The following is a 20,212-nucleotide window of genomic DNA, read 5'->3' as shown; positions in this document are numbered from 1 at the left end:
CACTGAGCTCAGAGAGGCTGCGGGTCCCTGTGCAGGCTCCACCCTGCAGGGCCAACAGCCTGGGCAGGTCTGTGTCATTCATCCTTGAAGTTCGACAGCGACACCCACTGGGGCACAGAGGAAGGGTGCCCCTCCCTGGGGCGGGGGCCAAGGAAGGCCACTGGAGGGACAAGTCCATCCTTCTAAGGTTACATCATGGGGTCACAGCAGAGTTCAGACAGAACAATTTAAAACTCTGCAAAAGACACTTTTTAAAAACATGATCTCTCGGAAAAAAATAAATCGAAACAATTTTCAACTTCATGCAAATCGAGGGAGGAGGAGAGTGGATAATGATAAAAGGTACAGCTGAAAAAATAAACATGATTCTATTTGGGCGGAAGAAATTCATCTCCATAATCTCGAATGCCACGCCCTGGCTGTCGATTTCACATCTCCAGTTTCCATTCCTGCCCTCCCCGGCCTCCTCTGCTGCTTCCAGGAAGGGGACAAAGTCTTTGGTCTCAGGATGGTGCAGGATGCAGCATGGCACACAAGCGCACACTAATGGGATTCACGGTCAGACGCGGAGGCCGAGGCCGGTGCTCTAGATGGCGCCTTCGCTGTGCAGGCTGTGGTTGGCCTTGCTGTGCGTCACACAGTTCTGTTCGTTGAGCAGGTTGGCCGTCTCGTCTGGCAACCCGTCGTGCAGCTCCGTAAGAGTCAATTCAATTTTAGTGTTTTCACTGTCTGAAGACTGAGGAGTTTTGTCCATCCGGGATGCCATCAAGGCATTTTGGTATTGCTGTCTTGAGATCTGAGGCCAGGAGATGGTACAGAAAACAAACCAAGATCATGTTTATTTTTAGGCTCTCTTGTCTCCACATGGTATTTATTACACCTTACATCCCCCGAAGGGCCCCTAGCAGTTGCTCTAGAAGAAAACCATCCTTGAGTATAAACTGAACCACTTTTTAAAGTTCAAGTTGATTCTAGTGAACAAGTCACTTTTTGCTGATATATAAGCCATTTCCAAGTTCTGTCTCGACATTTCACAGAGACTAGAAAATGGCTTCCATCAGCTAAAGCTGGCTCATCCCCCCAAAGCTATCTTTATTTCAGCCTAAGAAAAGAGCCCCGTCTCTCGTGAAGACCGGCTGGAAATGTTTACTCATTTTCTCACCCCCTCCAGCTCTTGTTCCCTGAAAAAGCCACATTTGACTTGGCAGCTCACTGGACAGAGCCAAGGAGACCGAAGTTCTTCCCCAGCCGGAGTCAGGGCACAGGAGCTGGAGGCAGGGCACCCGCAAAATGACCAAGGCAGGCTCGGCGCAGAGGCCGCAGAGCCAAACGCTCTCGGTGGAAGCTGACCGCCGCCTGCCGGGCCCTGCCAAGCCGTTGTCTCCTCTTACCTTAACAAACTGGAGATCGGAGAGGGCTCGCACCGAGTAGTCAGGGATGTAGACTTGGAGGAACGAAGAGCTGAGCTGATTGTTGCTGCTCCCCAACGTCGGCGTTATCGCATCGATCCGGTCACCGCGACTGAGAGAGTCCGAGTGATTCAAGCCGCATGGGCGAGGAGGTGACTTGTTTTCACCTGGAAAGGGAGAAAAAACCCAACCGCCTTTTAAGTGAGGTAGATGCAACTCAAAGCTCTTTATTTTCCCAATAATAATGAATAGACAAGCTCAATCAACTTATACCAGATGCCTCGGCCATGCAGCTCAGCTGCAGGGTCTCCTACAGCACGCTCACGGCTTCTCCTGCAACACGTTCCTGGCCCCGTCCACGCCAACAGACCCAATCCTCCGAGTTTCCAATAGCAAAGACCCCGTGGCTGCACACTGTGTCAGGAGCACAGGCCGGGGAGGCGAGGTCCGAGACACAGAAGCTACTTGATATGAAACATGGGCTGTAGGAAGGCAGCACTGCATTATTTTGCCAGAAGCAAAAACAAAGGACTCTTGAGAACGTTCATAAATCAGTACATGTTTTGAAAGGGATCAAAACGCTTCTGTCTGCTCATACCATACCTGGCAGCCAAACCTGTTATCTTTGCCTGTGACCCCAGTAAAATCCCTGTCAGGCAGCCCGAGGACATCTCAGGATTGTTAAGAACCCTGGAAGACACCAAACCCTGAGACGGTTTGATTAGGTCACCTTAGGTGCTGGAGGAGTCTTCAATGAGATCGACAGTACTCTTTCATTAAAACAAAGTGAAAGGAAATCCAGGTGAGTCTAAGTGTTGCTGCTTTTAGAGGCATGTTCACCATAGCTTCTAATAAATTTCATTAAAAATAAAACCCACACCCTCGCCAGGGCTTATTCCATTTTTGCTTTTCTAGTCAAACCTATTGCACAAATATCAACTGGGTGCCTTCGCTGAACTGCACAATGTCACAGGATTGAAGGGGACCAATTCTCCCACCTGATGGTTGGCTCCTCTTTTCAATGTGTCCCTGACTGGCTCTCGGCTGGTCCCACCCTTCAACTATGGGAAAGTCTGTCATCACAGCCATCAAAATCTGCTTCCCCAACTTCACTCTCCTCCACTCTGTGGAGATCTACTGAGTGCCTTCCATTCCTCTGCTACTTGGAATAGCCCTTAAAAGTCTGAAGACAGTTAAGTCTCTTCCTCTCTGGGCTAAATGATTCAACTGTTCACCTCACATGTTTTATCCCCCCCACTTACCCCATCCCCCATCCTGACCATTGTCTGAGAGTCCATTCAGCAAACGTCCCTCTTTTTTTTTTTTTTTTTTTTTAGGCCACGCTGTGCTGCATGCGGGATCTTAGTTCCCCAACCAGGGATCGAACCCGTGCCTCTTGCATTGGGAGTGCAGTGTCTAAACCACTGGACCTCCAAGGAAGTCCCAGCAAAGTCCCTCTTAAAATATGACATGCAGAACAAAACATGGCAAGTACTCAAGGAACCTCATATGGCGAGTCCCCTTTCTCCTAAAATTTTCACGTAACCACTTTCCCTACAATTTTCATGTCATGAACCAATTTTCCATTGTTAGTCAAAATTAAACTCAATAGCAGTTCCTCTTGTTGCTTCCACTTATCTATGAGGACAAGGCAAATTAATTTATCAGATGCTTTCTATTTAGCAGATGACCCAACTTTGATCAGATGACCCAACTTTGCTAAGCCTCAGAGTCCCTATCTGTAAAAGGCGAATAGTAATAGCACCCACCTCGTAAGGTCTTATGGAGATTCAAAATGAGATAAGGTATATAAAGTGCTTAGCACAGTGTCTGACACCCAGTAAGTACCTGATAAAGGAGGCTTGTTAACATTATTATATTCTTTCCCATAAGTGTCATCCCAGACCTCTCCACCACGTGCATACCCTCAGGATCAAGCTACTCTGTACTTGTGATAACTTCCCACAGGCTGATGGACGGAACAGTCTGTGAAACAAGGGATCCCACTGTATCCCTGGGCTTTAGCCCCAAATCTACAGATACTTCTGAGATGGTGTTCCCTTCGGTGGGTTACAATTTAAGGTTATAAAAACAAAACGTTTAAAGGGCAATTTTCTTATTGATCAGACCCTGTGCATGGCCAGATCACCGTCTGAGGCCTTAGGCAGTGCTTCTCAATCTCCTGTTATTTTCTCCTGAGGAGGATTACAGGGCAATTTCTCTGGTCTCCCAAAGTATCTAGACTCCCAGTCAGCTTCCTCTCAACCCACTGCCCTCTGTTTTCTGAGAGGTGAACCCTCTCCTTTGCCGGGAACCCGCTGCCTGGCATCACAGCCACAGTCTGGAGCAGCAGACTGTTTTCCAGAACCTCTTCTGCAACTCGACAGGAACCAGCACAGTCACCTTGCATCGGCGTGTGGGGAGATGTGCGAGTCTTCATACCAAGGAGGACAAAGACTCTAAGTGGCCACCTCCCAGTGCAGGTCATGTTTTGTTGTCAAATTTATGTGCCAAGGTTTTATGACAATAATTATGAAAAAGACTTTCAATTTTAATTCCTCTTATGCCTTCTCAGAATTGTTTTCTTTGTTTTTTTGTCTTGGCTTATTTTATTCATCCTACCTAGGGATCCTTTCATTTGCTAGTAAGCTAGAAAGACACAATAAAGAAACATTCCCAGCCTCCTCCCTGAGAGCCACCAGGCACCGTGTGGAACTGGCTGGAAATCACTGGTGTAGCTCAACCCCCATTTATCAGGTATCATATTACTGTAATGCCAGCACCTCGAAGGCCTGGACCCACAAAGTGAATTTTCTCATTACTAGATCAGATGGAATGGGCAGAACTAAGAAATCTCTAAGTTCTACGGAAAAAGTAAGACACAAATGACATTTCCGTGAGTTTCGGCCAAAAGTCACTTTACTTCAGCATCTGTGACATTTTAAATTGGTAGCAGAGGCCAGCAAATAAAATGGGGAGGAAACAATACAAACATACATATAAATACATATTTATGTATACATATATGTGTATACATGTATATTCTGTCTGCTGATTTGATTCAAATAGCCCCATGAGTAATATCTTATGCCCAAACACCCGCAATTTTTTTTAAGAGCAAAGACCTGAGGGAATATTAGCTTCTTTCTAAGACAAGTATTGTCTCCTTTGCCGAACATCCGCATTTTAGAGTTTTGCAGAAACTGGATTATGAAATGCAAATCTCATCAGTCAGATTTTAAAATATAAGCTGTATGGAACAAAATAAATACAGAAAAGTTGTACTACCAAATAGGAAAGCCCAGCAATTTTAATTAAAGAGAGATTAAACCTCTGCCTTTCTTTTTTAGCAGCTGGACATATTAGCCAGGCATGACCATACTCTCCTGCAGGGCAATAATCAAGCAGCTCGTTAGGAATGTTGCACAGTACTAATTTCAGAACAAAGAGAGCGAGACAGGAGAAGCGGGGCCACCTGCCCGAGGAAGGGTGGAAATACATGCACCTCGTTCACATGGATGCCACAAAAAGGACCAAAGAAACAGAGATTTTGGGGCCTCACCAAGAAAAGTTCATAGTCCTTCAGCCTTTTGGCTGAATGTGTTCTGCGGAAGAATCCTCAGGTTTGGGGCTTCTGCAAATTCCACGCACCATGACTTTGCTGAGGTCACCAAAAGACCAAAGGGCAGCCTCGCAAATCCAAGGTCAGCAGTGTGGATGGGTCACGCAGGGAACCCATGTCAGACCCACTCTCCCCTTCCCAGTTTCAAGATTCCCTTCCCATCTCCCAAACCCTTTGCGCATCTGTTGTGGGCTTATGCTGTCCTGGATAGCTCACTATTAGTCACAGAACCATGGAGTTTTAGAGCTCAAAGAAGAACTGAAAATGGCCTTGACCAAATAAAGGGAGCAGACCCGGCCAGCCAGGCTTTGGTGGGGTCAACGGAGGCGATCAGAATTATGAAAAGGAAACATGCAGAATTACCTGGAGAACCTGCTGCTAACAACTCTGTTCTGCTGACAACAAAGGTACGAGACAGGGACAAAGGAACTGAAAAATGGAGAAAAACAGGGTGAGACCACGTCAAAAGGCAAGAAAGGAGCTCTCTGTAATCAGGGGACAGGAGTGGATACCTGTTCTACCCATAGGGAGCGTTCAGTTCCGGAAATGCAGAAGCCTATATGATATTAATAAAAGTCAACTGAACACACACTGCTTTCCAGGAAGAGGAATATAGGGAGGCTGAAATCGGGAGAAATCCTACTCACACGCTGCTTTACTAACCTAGAAATCTCTTAAGCCAGTAAATACCCCATTGCAGTTTATAGCTCAAAACGTGCTCTTAAGGACTTCAATCACAGCTAGCCACGCAAAAGGGGAGCTTGATTCATCAACTGCCCCAAGAGCGTGACCCAAGCTGCCTGTGCCAGCACCTCGATACCTGTTCACTGCACAGCCTACAGCGTCCCTATCTGTGGCAAAAAAATTATTCAATTCATTTACATTCTTAATTGGTCTGATTGTAACTTTGACCAGATGCTTTGAAATTTCACAGTATTCCATAGCAATTCAAAGTATTAGAGGAAGGTAAATAAAGAATATCATATACAGATTTCCTGGGAATGGCAGACCAAAGTCAATCAACATGCCCTACCAGGCAGGGGTCATATTTTCTGGGCAGGTTTTTTTTTTTTTTTTTTTTTTTTAATTGAGGTATAATTGACAAATAACTGGGCCGGTCTTGATAACTGATTACTGTAGGGTCTTTCTAGGCAATCAACATTAATAAATAGAAACATTATCTTGGGATTACTGTACTTATTATTGCATCTCAATGAATATACAAAATCCCAAATCCTCAATGTAAAGTCAAGTAAAACGCTGGACCTTGAAGTAAATAAGATGCCGTTAATGAAATTCCCTTCTTTCCGAGCATTTCCTACCACATTAGGTAGGAAATTGCAGTCCCACACACTTCCTATATGGAAGGCCTGCTCTTCAATTCCTTTCCTGAATGTGATTTACCCTATATAAATCCATGGTTTAATATGAACTGGGCTAATATTTAGGGTTCAAGAACTAGTGATGCATAAAAATGTACAAGTTACTCCTCCAGCTGTCCTTTCAAAGCCACCTTACATACCTGATTCTGCTAACCCGGGGCAAATTTGAGGGTGGTTGCCAAGCAATAGTCACAATCTCAACACCTACTTGTGTTATACAAACATTTCCTGTTGTGTTTTAAAGGTGACAAAGTACTGTGTGAGTATCATCACATTCTATTCTTCTAACAGCCACAGGAGGTAATCTTATACCCTTTTAATAACGAGGAAGCCAAGGGCCTTTCTCAGTCAGATAACCCATAAGTGGAACTCAGGCTGTCTCCGAGGTCTTCTTGGCCTAGTTAAGAATCTCCCCGTCCTCTCACTAGCAGTGAAAACAGAAGATCACCTTGAAGTTGACAGCAGACACCTACTAATTAAGTGGGGTTAGACAGGCCTGTGTTCACACTGGGTGCTAGACAATGGGGACACTGGCCCATGTGACTCAAAAGCCTGCACCAGGATAGTGAGCAGATGCATCGGGGACAGGGGAGGTTTAGAAATGTCAGAGAATTCTTGACATTTCCCTGGCTTTCTAACTGTAACATCTCTGGGCGCCTGAGACATTGTGTGGAGCAGTAGCTGAGGGCCAACGTCACAACACAGACTTGTCTGCAGGTGTCCCCTCCCCCTTTTGAGACTGGTTTTCAGAAGTGACAGCATTCTTTTAGGATCAGCTATTTTAAAGTTTGAGGTTTATAAAAGGTTATTTCCTAGCACAACATGTCGTTTGGTATTTTGGCCACAAGGTGGTACTGCAGCCCCTGTTTACCTGCCTGCCAGTGGGGATAAGGTAGCAAAGCAAGTGGTGCAAAGAGGAACCATTCAAGTCCCATCCCAGAGGTGAGCCAAGCATCCGCGTCCATGTTCCTACTAGAACAGACACCGCTTTCTGGCATCTTGTGCTCAGAGCACTAGGTCGATACCCCGTGGCACACCCACCCTTAGTTGGCTGACTTTAACTGGCCAGCTCTCTAGTTGAGAAGAGCCGGCTATAGGCAATGGATATATATTAAAACCTCAACTATCCTCAGAAAAATGCAAATTGAAAAACGTCCAGAATAGTTAACATCTAAAAGAGTCAACAGTATCAAGTGATGGATATGGAGCCACTGGAACCCCGGTCAGCACGGGCAGGAGTGTGACTGCCTCAGCCACCCTGGGAAACTGTGGGGCTGCAGCTATTAACGCTGACCCCGCCATTCCCCTCCTACACATACACCCAACAGAAACGTCTTCACCAAAGGACGCGGACGGTGTCACAGACACACAATTCAGAGTAGCCCCCAAACAGGAAACTACTCCAGTGTCCTTCTGCAGTGAAAAGAATAAATGCATTGCTGTATATTCATACCATGGAACACTGTACAGCAATGAGAAGAAACAGAGTATAAGCTCACACAGCAGTACAGATGAGTGTGACCAGGACAACACTGGGTAAAAGCCGCCAGACTCAATGCAATATGTCCTGAATAATTCCATTTACCTGAAGTTCAAAAAGAGGCAAAACTAGTCAATGCTTACAAGTCAAGACAGTGGTTACTTTGGGGAGATAGTGACTAAAGGGGAGGGTGGGGCGAGGGTTCTCTGGGGTTGGTGATGTTCTGTCTCTTGATCTGGGAGCTGGTTTACACAAGAGAGTTCAGTTTGCGAAAATTCATGGAGGTATATATGTATGATGTGAGCAGTATTTTTTGTATACATTATACACTTCAATAAAAAGTTCAAAAAGTAAATAAACAGGGTTAGCCGGCAGGTACAGAAAGATGACAGTACAAGGGCGTTATTTCCTAAAACCTAGCCCTGCCCTGAGGCTGAGAAGGAAACTCACCTGGGGAGGCTGTAAGGGCCATTACACCATAGTATGAAAAAGCACTGGCTTCAAACTTCATACCTTCTTTCCCAGCTTCTACTTCCACTTTCCCCTGTGAAAAGAAAAAAGGGAGCATGTTCAGTCCAATTACATGAATTTCTTTGCAAACTCTATGCAAGATTTAGTCCTTCCTCAGATTTTTGTCTAAACTCCTTTCCCAACAATCCCAAGGAAGTAAAAAAAAAAAAAAAAAAAAGCCTCAGATAGTCTTTCCCACTTAGGAGGAGAGGGTTAATTCATCTTAAATATGAAAAATTGGATTTAGCTGGAGATGCAGAGGTGAAAGTAGTGTGATGTTTAATTTCCATGAGTCCACTCAATATTTCCCAGCATCCCAGTTCGTGGGTTCTTTGAGAGCCCTCCCAGTAATTTAAAGATGGGGCTCTTGTGTTCCACCCATGGGACAGATGCTGAGAAGGTGCTCAGCGACAGTCACCCAAGCAGTTCCACGGGAGCCTGAGTCGGAGCAGAGTCAGGGTCAAGGGCCAACATGGTTTGTCACCATGAAACAGGCAGGACTAAACCGGCTCCCAGCGGCAGAACTCCCTCTTATCTCCCTAGCACGGGTCCTGACCAACCGAGCAGACAGGTCACAGGCCAATCCCTGGTCATCCAGACACTCCAGAGGCACTGGGACACCATGGTACTCCTCGGCAAAGCACCTTAAGAAACCTCGTTCCATCAGGACAAAACCTTTTCTAAGGTTCTCCCTTTTCTTTCCTTCCTCTAACTTGACTACAGCTTCTTCGCTCTCATCATCTCCTCTGGGACACACTGTGCCTTATTCATCCCCCTAGCCTTACGGTTCACCATAATCCTTTTCTGGGCTACTGGAAAAACCCTCATAAGCAAGTTGCATTCTAGATTTCCAAGCCAAGGGTCAGAACAGCTCTTGCTCACCTTACCTATAATTATTGCCTCTCTAGTAGGAGGGTACGTTCATGGTGCATCCTTTACAATGGGTAAACAAAAATTAAGCTACCATTTATTGAAGAGAAACTGTGCTGACAATTCACAGTGCTTATTAATCCATTTAATGCTCACAACTCTACGAAGCAGACACAATTACCACCCTCTTAAAAATCAGGAGAGCAGGGCTCAGAAAGATGAAGTAACCGAAGAACAAACTCTTCACCAACGTGCTACACTGTGCCACCTACGAACGCAAACTCCATCACTGTGATCACTCCCTATTATTCTATACCAAATTCCCAGTTATGGAAGCCCTTTCTCAAAACTCTTCTTCAGAAAACTATCTGTTGTCTCTCTTTTGGGTTTTCCTTCACTCAATGGAAAATATTAGTTTTATCAATCTCCAACCAATTCTCTTGCTATAATATAAAATCAACCTGTAAACCAATAGGCACTAAAAACCCTGACCATGCAGGGTCCTCAGGAGAGGCTGTGCAGCCTTGTGAGAAGATGGCCCTTGCCCCTCCAAGAGCACACAATCCAGAAAAGGGGAGAGCACATGAAACTCAACGATGCAAGGCAGTAAACAAAAATTCTACACGAGGAAAAAGAAGAATATAAGGAGTTCAGAGAGAAAAAAAATGACTTCCTGTTCTTGTATAAAGATAAATTTTATACAGGAAGGAAAATCTGAGGAGGAGTAGGATTTGAGCCAAGGGAAGGGAACAGTGTTGAGGAAGGTCAGAGGTGGGTGACAGCAGACTTCCAGGCTCGGTGGGTTTGCCAGGAAAGAAGGGGAGATGGGTTTGGAAAAGCACTTTGGTGAGCAGGTCAGACTGCGGAGCTCCTTGAAGGATGGGCTAATGAGGTCAGGTTCTTGAGCAGAGGAATACGGTTTCAGGAAGATCAAGTCTAGATGTACACGAGAGCAGTAACCACAGGACTGGAAGAAGATCACTATGAGAGGAGCTACGGATAGGGAATCAACATAATTTGGTGAAACCATAAGGGAGAAAGAAGCGCAAGGAGAGAGAGGGGGCATCAATAATCACAGGAGAAGTTTGCTCTGAGCGACTTGAAGAACGGGGACCCCATGAGTGGAGATGGAAATGTTGGGAAGGGGATGCATCAGTGATGGGGGCCGGGAAGAGGGGACGAATTCCCTTTAAGAAAACAAGGCCTTTTGAAGAGTCCATCAAAAAGGCTGAAATGGAAGGACGAAGGTCAGGGAAAAGGTCAGAACTGGAGATGGGGGTCTGAGAGAGGAGAAGAGAAAATGAGCAATTACAGCCCTTGACTGGGAGTAGGAGGAGAAAAAGAAACAAATAGGGGACCAAAGGGAAAACAGATACAAGTAGAACCGGACAACCGTGTCACCACAGAAGATGGGAGAGGGAAGAACCTCAGAGTAAAGGGATGGTCAGAGAGTCACTGAGGAGGGAGCCACTGTGGCCTCAGGGAGTCTTTTCCTGAAGAAATCAGACTGTGGAAGGGAAGGGAGGGCAGGAGGGACAAAGCACAGGCAGCAGGGCCACAGGGGAGCTGGCAGCAGCCTTGGGGTCAAATGAGGCCTGTTTAGGATTAGCCAAATTGGGGCAGAAAGGGCGGAAAGTTAGTGGAGAGAGAGGAGGTGGGAACTCAGGGAGCAAAAGCCAAAAGCTGGCGGGAAAGAATGGGATGCAGGGTCCCTAAGAGAGGGGGACAGGGACACAATCTTCAGAGACGATGAGCAGCAGAAATGAAAGTGCCCGCTGTGTATACCTTCAGTTACTTATCCATTTCTTCATGGACTAATCCTTGATTTTGTATCAGAGAGCTAGGATGTACATATACGCTAACTGAAAATATCTGCCTCAGTGACTGTAAGCTCAAAAGTGTCTGTAGGACCATCAGGTAACCTGCATTTCTATGCAGAAAATCAGGAGGGAGGATCAAATGCCGTAGAGCCTCATATCGACTTCCATTTCTATGGATCTCCTTTTGATCTGGATCCTTTAATTTTTTTTTTTTTTTTTTTTTAAACAAGCTACAGGGCCTTCTGTGTTCCGTGTCCCTGCAAATGGGTGCCAGCTCTGGAATCTCTGTGCACCCTGGCCTCTCAAGAGACTCCCCCAGAAGCTGTGAGTCTGCAAATTAAATTAGGACAGCTGCTCGAAGATTTGCAGCCCCCCTCAGCTGATCTCTCCCTGCCCCCCAAGACAGGCCGGCAGGTGGTGGGGAGGATCCGCTGTCTTTCTTCTGGAGTCTACCTAGTCCAGATCCATCAGATTACAGGCAGGTGTACTAGGTCAGTGATTCCCAGCTGCTTGGATTCCAAGAACTAGGAAAATCCATCTTCCTTCTCAGAAACAGAGAGAGGGTTGCCACATTTTTATTTCATAAAATAAAGATATTTTTAAAACACAGCTATCTACTGCGACCATCATTCCACAAAATCCCAGACATTTTAACCCCCAAAATATAGAAAATATATAATTTCAGAATAACAGGTCTTTAAGCTGAATACACACAGCTTTATGAAGAACTCACTGCAACTGTTTTTATTTTTCTCATTTTTCCTCAAACTGGTGAAAACTTTGCCAAGTATCAGCATTTAGGAACCACTGCACTAGACTAATTTTGCTTCAGTTATAAAACTGCAGTAAAGGAGAGGAGACCTGTGGTTCTTTCAGTTCTAACATCCTGTGATGCTACAATTCCAAAAGTTTAAAAAACTGCCCAGCCCTATCTCCTTCTCTAGAGGACTGAAGTAGGACTCTAGTAGGACTCCTTCTCTACTTTCCTGGTAGGCAAGTTTTAGAAACATCCAGTGAACACATTTTTTTTTACTCATCTATGTGTGTCAATGTCTCAAAAAAGTGACCGTTTTTGAGTAAACCTACCGGTACACAAAGCAGGGCTGCCCCATGAGGAAATGGCTTGCCTGGCTCAAGTTCAATCAGGTGTCTTCTCAGAAAACAAACTTCTTCCATATAGGGAAGGAGCTCCGTATCAATTTTACTTTTGAAACATTCACGAATTTGCTCTAGTCTAGTATATCACACACACACACACACACACACAAAAATCGAGACAGGACAGACTCCCAAAGGAAGCTAGGGCTTCATGTTGGTAAACTGACAAAACAGGAAGAAGGCCTCACTGTCCCAGCTTTGCCTGGGATTCTGTAGTAACTACAGAATCCTACCTTCCTTTGGAAAAAGGTATTAGACAACTCTTTTCAAAGTTTCTAAGCATCCACAAAGTACCCAGCAGTCACGTGCTGTACCTGGCCTCAAGGCAGAAGCCTAAGCCATCCTCGTTGGCACAAACAAGATCAACCGCTCAGTGGAAGCCGTGGACTCAAGGCTGAAGACCCTCAGATCCCACATGCTGAGCATCTACTTGGTCTCCTGCTCACTCTGGGATTGAGTTCTTTTTTTATTTTGTTTTTGTTTTTTAAATCACCATCGCAAAATAGGGTTTGACACCTAAAAGAAGGTAATGAAATGCCAGGGGCACAAACACTAGGTTGTGTTCACCAGCACTGCCCAGTAGGAGGGGACGCACCACCCAGACATCCTCTAGCAACATTTTTCAGTCTGCAGTCCACAGATGTAGTCCTAGGACTCAGCAAGTTTGTTTCATAAACACTTAAATTAAAAAAAAAAAATTTTTTTTAACGGTCAAAAATTAATTTACATATATTTCAGGCTATCTGGTTGACCACCTTCTAACCAAGTGCTGCCACCAGATGTCAGTGGCAGCATTTGCCTTAGTGCTCAAATCTGTTAAGTTGTTCTTACTACGTGAACCATCACGGCTAAGGCTTGCTACTCAACCAACTGGGAGCTGGTTAGAAATGAAGCATTTCAGACTCCACCCTAGATGTACTGAATCCCCAAGGGATTCCCAAGCACGCTGAAGTGTGAGAAGCACTGAGCCAAAGAGAAAGGAACAGGGGAGGACTAAACATACAAGTAATCCGGTCACACCCAGTGGAGGCCAAATAACAACACAACATACTGTACAAACATACAGAGTAGCTCAAACTGAGCACGGGGCTGGAGGGTGCCATCCTCTCCAGGCACACAGGGACCTAAGTGTGCTGAATGCAAGAGCCAGCGCCAGAGCTCCCTGCTACCGTCCTGGGACCAGTGGCACTTTCCTATCAGCCAAACAGTGTCATTTACACATTTAAAATACTAATTACAAACTTGTTTTCTTTATTGTTCTATGTAAGAGTTCTCAGCTCAAAGGGTTCAAAAGGAGCTCATGCTAGTTTTATATTTATATGTATTTAATTTTTTAAAAATAGAGTCAACACTAGGTATCTAAATAATTTTTTTCTGTAACCTGGCTGTGTTATCTGTACACAACTCAAGAGTGAGGAAACATTATTCACTGGGACACGGAGACCCTGCAACTCAAAACTCCTTGAGAAGGTTTGGTATTGAAGGCTTCAATTCTCTCCCAATAACAAGTGAAATGATATTAAATATTGTCAAAGGCTGTTTAGTTCTAAGATGCTACCTGCCACCTCCACAAAGGAACAGATTTCACTCCGTAGGGAAAAACCCTTTCGAATCTATGTCAGAAACCCTAAAGGAAAAGAGTGGATGGGGCAACTGAACAACAAAACATCTGGGGCATGAAATCAACAAAAATTAACCCCAGAAAAAAAAGCATCCCTTTCCATTGATTACATAATTGGCAAAGAAGAAAGCTATTCCTCTTGTTTTCCTATTATTCTTTATATTTACTAAAATCATAACTTAATTATGTGTTGTGTAAGAACAATGACTTTTTTTTTATCTGCTTAGACATTTTATTCCCCAAAGGACCAACAAATACTTCACTGTAAAATATCAACTATATATATTAGAAAAATGGTTTATAATAGTTATAATTACAGGCACACTATCTTTTTTGACATATTTTTGTACATGCTTTCTACTTCTTTTATGACCATATAATGATCTCTCATATTATCCACACTGAAATTTGATTAGCTTAGACATATGGACTATTTCTACTACTTTAATTATAATTGATAGATTTATTTGCTATAAATCTATTTGCATAAAAAGCTTTATAAAAAATAATGATTTCTTGAAATGCATGTATATGAGGGGGTGTATATATTTATTCCCAAAAGGAAGCTGCCAGTTTAAGCATGTGATTGGTTTACAGCATTTTTTTCTTTTTTGTTCACTGTTCATCATGGATTTTTACAAAGATTTTTTGGTTGTGGTTTGTTTTAGAAATCAAGAATGGATGCTTAATTTTGTCCTGATATCTACTGATTTAAGCATAGGGATTTTTTTCCTTTACTGCTTTCCTAATTAACATGGCATATTTTAGTTTTGTTGTCCTTCTATTAAACTAGCCCTGAATACCTAAAATAATCCTAATTCAGTCACAGTCACAGTGAATAGCTCTTTGGGTCCGTTATTGGTCTCTAACTGCTACCTTTTTATTTAGGAATTCTCCATCAATGTGGACAAGTGAGACTGGCCCAGAACATTATCAGACTTCAGATTAGGCCATACTGTCGTAAAGAATGCATTTAACTATCAAATCATCTTGTTCTATTTGTACAATACAGAAATTGAGTTCTTTAGAGTCTCATTTTTTTTTTTTTTCACGCAATTCCTTTGATTCTAGCTGCTTTTTTGGGGGGAAGGGAGAACTTCTAGTTTTCTTTCTTCTCTTATTACATTAATTATGCCAATAGAATAATGATTTTGTTAATCTTTCAGAAGAACCAATCTTGATTTTATTTATGGGATGTAAAACTTCTTCATTTTAAAAGTTATTTTCATGATACTCTATTATTTAATTTGTTCTTTTTAGTTTGTTGCTTTGCTCTTTTTCTATTATGGAAAATCAGAGATATCTTTTTTTCTTATGTAAGTACTTAGAGGAAGAATAAAATTTTAAACTTTGACATACTGTGGATATGGTATTTATATTATTTAATAGTCTTTTATTCTATACCTTATGTATAAACCTTTGTAAGAGAATTGATCACAGTTTTAAAATAGCTTAGTACTTTTCAATTATGCATTTTTATGTCTCATTTTATTTCATCATGATCTATGCAGGTAGTTTTATGAAATTTCTATCTTTCTGAATTTATTAGAATTTACATGTGACAGAGCAAATGACAATTTTTATGAAGAAGTCACATAAAACTTTTTGTTTAAAGTGTATTTCCCTGGCTTTATATTTAATTTTCTTCAACTTGGTTAATTTTATTTACACAATTTAAAACTCTAACATTTTTTCTTGCTCTTTTATGATGGTGGAAAAATTTTCCACCAAGATTATGTTCCTATCCATTTCTACTTTTATATGTGTATTCTGTTAAGTTATGTAAGGCATGTAGAGCCAAAAAAGTTTTCTTTCACTATTTATTGTGCTTTTATCACAATACATTTTAGTTTAAAAATCTACTTTTTCAGCTAAAACTTGAAAGTGCCTTTTTATTCATATGTAGTATGTGTCCCATAACCTATAGGATATTCTTTTAAGTAAGCTTACTTAAATGGTTTGCTTTGAATAAATTAGACTTTATTTCATCTAGGGTTTAAACTCAAAGTGATTGTTTCTAGTTATAATTATATTCCAAACATCAATTACTTAATAAAAGAGTTTTTCTAGTGTCTGCAGAAGAAGGCAGCTCGCTGGCACTGGGGCCAGGAAGGGAAGGCAGCTACAGCTGCTTTCCTCTGGTTTAATGTTCTTGAAATGCAGTGGAACATGCTCAATAACCTGGCATGAATTTCCAATGATGGATTAGTGATATTTTAGGTGGAATATACTCTGTCAATGGTGATGGCTATGCTAGACTGACAGGGTATTATGATATTTCATTTTGTCATACTCTGGGTACCTCAGGTAACTGCCTGGCCTTCAAGAACATGATTTTCACCAAACTCTACAGTTTGAACACCTCCATAAATCCTTGAAATCTTTATAAAACTCCCATGATGGGGCTTCTCTGGTGGCACAGTGGTTAAGAATCCGCCTGCCAATGCAGGGGACCCGGGTTCGAGCCCTGGTCCGGGAAGACCCCACATGCCGCGGAGCAACTAAGCCCGTGCACCACAACTACTGAGTCTGCGCTCTAGAGCCCGTGAGCCACAACTACTGAGCCCACGAGCCACAACTACTGAAGCCTGCGCGCCTAGAGCCCATGCTCCGCAACAAGAGAAGCCACCACAATGAGAAGCTCGCACACCACAACGAAGAGTAGCCCCCACTCGCCGCAACTAGAGAAAGCCCGCACGCAGCAACGAAGACCCAACGCAGCCAAAAATAAATTAAAAAAAAAAAAAAAAAAAACTCCCGTGACATTGTCAGTTCCAAGAACTTGTCACATTTATAAAAATATTTAACATGACATAGGTATTCAAATATAGGTACATGGACATAAAAGCCTTATCAAAAATATCTTTAAAGATTTACTTATAAAGGGACAAGAATTATGAAGTCCCTCTTCCATAAAATCTATTTTTAGATCCATCAGCCAGGAAATGGCTTTTTTACATACCAATAGAGCATTACTGAATCAGAATTCATAAATGCTAACTATATAAAAATCGACGATTGAAAGCCACAGAGTTTCTAATATTACTGAAATTCACAATGTCAATCCTCAAAGTTCTAAATAAACTGTTTTTAATGTCATTCAGTTTCTCTAGGTTTAAGGAATAGTCACATCTAGATTTTATGAGAAACATGAATGCTTTACTCCTTCACTGTAGTAAATAAAATAAATTCCCAGCCCCCTCAAAGTTTCAAGCTTGTCTATCCCCAGAGAAAAAGAAAAACAATTCAGGATTGAATGAGACTAAGGTTAGTAGAATAATCAGGGTACTGACTTAGAAAACCTGCAAACAGAAGTTTCCAAGAAACACTATATGAAAGCAGCATATACCTGGTTAATCCACAGACTTTTCTACAGTTCCTCACTTCTGCTTCCAGAATTCACTATACAGTCCAAACACGGGGCATGAACACAACACTTCCCAGAGTTTCTAACATCTCGACATCTGATAAGAGTTATTTTCAGATAAAAAGAAACATCTTGATTCATTTAGATAATTGGGACTTGCTGGACTCAATGTAAATTGTAGATGGGTCTACCAAGTGCTAATTATACTCTTATAAAGATCCCTCCAATTCTTACCTAGGAAGTAACCAAGAAACAGGAGAATGCTTAAGGGGCTAGTATTCTTATATTGAAATACACTCAGAATTCCTATAAAAGTAATTCTTCAATAAAGAGACACAAGAAATCAATAAAACTAGCATGCTATTCATTGTACTATTCATCTTGGTCTCCATACCAAGAACTGTACTCTACCAAGTGAAACTGTGAGATAATAAGGGCCTCCTGTCAATCCAAGCACAAAAGCCCCTCTAGGGCCCCTAGGAGGGTTCAGAATGGATGGACCTTCTCACCTTATATAGTGGATTATGTTACAGTGAGAAGGAGGTAAGTTACCATTGCCATGAGAGGCTGTGATTATCCCATCAGTTCCTCATTAAAACAGAAGCTGGTAGTAATCAGGAATAAAAACAATAATAAATGGATTATTTTGATGGCATTAAGGGAAGAGATCATAAGGCATCTCTAGGAAATTGTGCAAGACCAAGTCCTAACGAGGGGTGGAAGAAATAAAAGATGATAAAAAGGAGACCCAAGGAACTCACAACACTTAAATTTCAAATGCCCAGCCAAGATTTAGACATGCACAGGTAATTCCCCAAACTCTTCAAAAAAAAATACAAACACCTGAATTCACCCTTCTTCAAATGAATGCCTCAATGCCTCAGCAATCCCTAAGTGCCTGTCTGTATTGGAAATTAAAGTAATTAATAACATTGCTTTATATTGAAATTGTTTGCAGATACGAAAACAGGGAGATGAAATTCTCCCACTGTAAGGCCACCCCAGAAGTTAAGTATGTTATCCTTGACACCCATTCACCTACACCAAGTCTCCTCCAAATTGGAAGGGTGGGTACTCAATAAGATCAAACAACTGTTAATTCTTCTGACCTGCAAAATGAGAACGAAGTAGTCTACAGGTTTGTTTCGCTGGTAGAGGTAGTATTCTGGGGCTTTCTTGTTCTTCTCATCATACTTCAGTTCCTGGATGACATTGGGGTGCTTTAGCAGCCTTAGAAGGATCTTCTCTGACATCTGGGATGGGCTAAATGCTTCTACTTCTATAGATATAAACACAACTTGATATTACACTTCAAATGGATGGAAAAAAATGATACTAGTGATTAAGGTGTTTAGAGAAAAGAATACTTGGAATTGAAGCGATAACAGTATGGATTAATGAGACTTCCGTTTGGTGATCCGCTGGGGGCAGATTACCTGGGAGAAATTAGAAAATGCTGAATTCTCATGTTTGTTGCTTTAAAACTTTTCATTTTCAACCTGTCATTGGTTTCAGTTCTCATTAAAATACCCTCATTTTCTGACTGACTGACACAAAGGAAAATCAACCAGAAGCAGGCTCCATGACTGCCAGGACGCCCTGCAACAGGCCACAAAAGACTGACTGTCCAACAACAGCCAAAGGAAGAAGCAAAGGTCAGGAAGCATCTAGGTGTGGGTTAGTACCAGGTGCACAGACGCAGTGCTCCACATCTCATTCTCCCACTCAACTACCCTGAGAAAGTCTGGGAACAAAGGAAGGTAGAGATTCAGAATAAAAGCAAGGCACGTGCACACATCAACATGCACTCCAACTTGCTAATTAAAAAAAAAAAATGTAATGTTGATCTGAGTTTACAAAGATATTGATTTTATTAAAATGACAAAACCCAAAATTACTGACTTAAGGGTGCCATACTGAAAGTGGACTTTATGGTATCTCAGAGGCAGAGTAGGATAACATTTAGTTTTAAATTGTGGTTCTAAAATGATGAACAATATTATCAGAAATAGAAAATAATAAGCAAGTTAAAGACATTGTTTATATGTTTTAAAATTTTTTAAATTATGTTATATGTGCAATATAAATTCTGCATTAGCTTCTGTGACTTTTTTGTAATAACAAAATTAGACAGTACATTGTGGAAATTTTGGATAACACAGAAAAAAATAAAGAATAAAATAAAATCGCCTATAAACCAACCACTTGTAACCATTCTGAGCAATTGGTGAGCATTTCTTTCTAATACCTCACCTAGGCATGCGTGCCATGTACGTGTGTGTACACACAAAAACACAAGGATAATCTTGTGTACACACGGTTTTATACTGTTTCTTCTCACCTTACATTAAATTATGAGTATTTTCCCATGTCATAAATATTATATGGTGAGCATGTCCAGGTATCTGAAAACATGATCTTAAAGAGTGCATAACATTCCATCACATGGCTGCCGTTAGCATTCTTTTCAAAATATCTTAAGTATACTGCATTCAGTTGAAAGGCACTGGCTGCCCATCTTGGACACAGACGTCTTCTACAGGCCACTGGGTACTCTGATTTTCTCACACTTCCCCTGGCCAACAGAGCTCACCCTTCGCCTAGAGAGCCATCTGGGGATGTGAGCAGGGTCAGTCGGTCTCTCAAGTCCGTTCGACCTTGACCTCTCTGGAGCAGTCAGTGCTGGCTGGGTTGGTGGTTTTAATAATGTGAACACTTGCCTCCTGGAATGGGCCCAAGTTAACAATCTGATTTGAAGAGGCCATCAAGAAATCCATGTCAGAGTTCTTAGAATTTCTGATTTCATTAAAGCCATAAAGGGTAAAGATTTAATTTTGAAAATTTATTGTTCTTCTTTGCAAATCATAGCACCTGTGTCACCACCGATGTCCAACTGTTCTTCTGAGGCAAGCTGAAGAGAGAACTACTCAACTGTCCGACACACAACGAGGTAGTGTCTGGTTTGCACTGTCC

The 20,212-nt window shown here is 42.2% G+C and overlaps 1 protein-coding gene across 5 annotated transcripts in view; it reads right to left on the bottom strand.

Moving 5' to 3' along the window:
* Positions 1-354: 354 nt before the first annotated feature.
* CNNM2 (cyclin and CBS domain divalent metal cation transport mediator 2) overlaps positions 355-20,212 on the bottom strand; it is a 153,856-nt gene continuing 133,998 nt past the window's right edge. For 4 of the 5 annotated variants that reach the window (XM_082408282.1, XM_082408284.1, XM_082408285.1 and 1 more), the window contains 5 exons: positions 18,349-18,518; positions 8,344-8,437; positions 5,395-5,460; positions 1,392-1,576; positions 355-796 (listed from right to left, as the gene is read on the bottom strand). In XM_082408282.1, the coding sequence (XP_082264408.1) occupies positions 587-796; positions 1,392-1,576; positions 5,395-5,460; positions 8,344-8,437; positions 18,349-18,518 (725 nt within the window). In that variant the 3' untranslated portion in view covers positions 355-586. The remainder of the gene's footprint in view (positions 797-1,391; positions 1,577-5,394; positions 5,461-8,343; positions 8,438-18,348; positions 18,519-20,212) is intronic. The other variant, XM_082408287.1, reaches the window with a different exon arrangement.

The sequence above is a fragment of the Balaenoptera borealis genome, assembly GCF_965194805.1.
Source record: "Balaenoptera borealis genome assembly, chromosome: 10".
Taxonomy (NCBI): domain Eukaryota; kingdom Metazoa; phylum Chordata; class Mammalia; order Artiodactyla; family Balaenopteridae; genus Balaenoptera; species Balaenoptera borealis.
The sequence above is the reverse complement of the archived record's forward strand: the minus strand, read 5'-3'. Positions and strand labels throughout refer to the sequence as shown.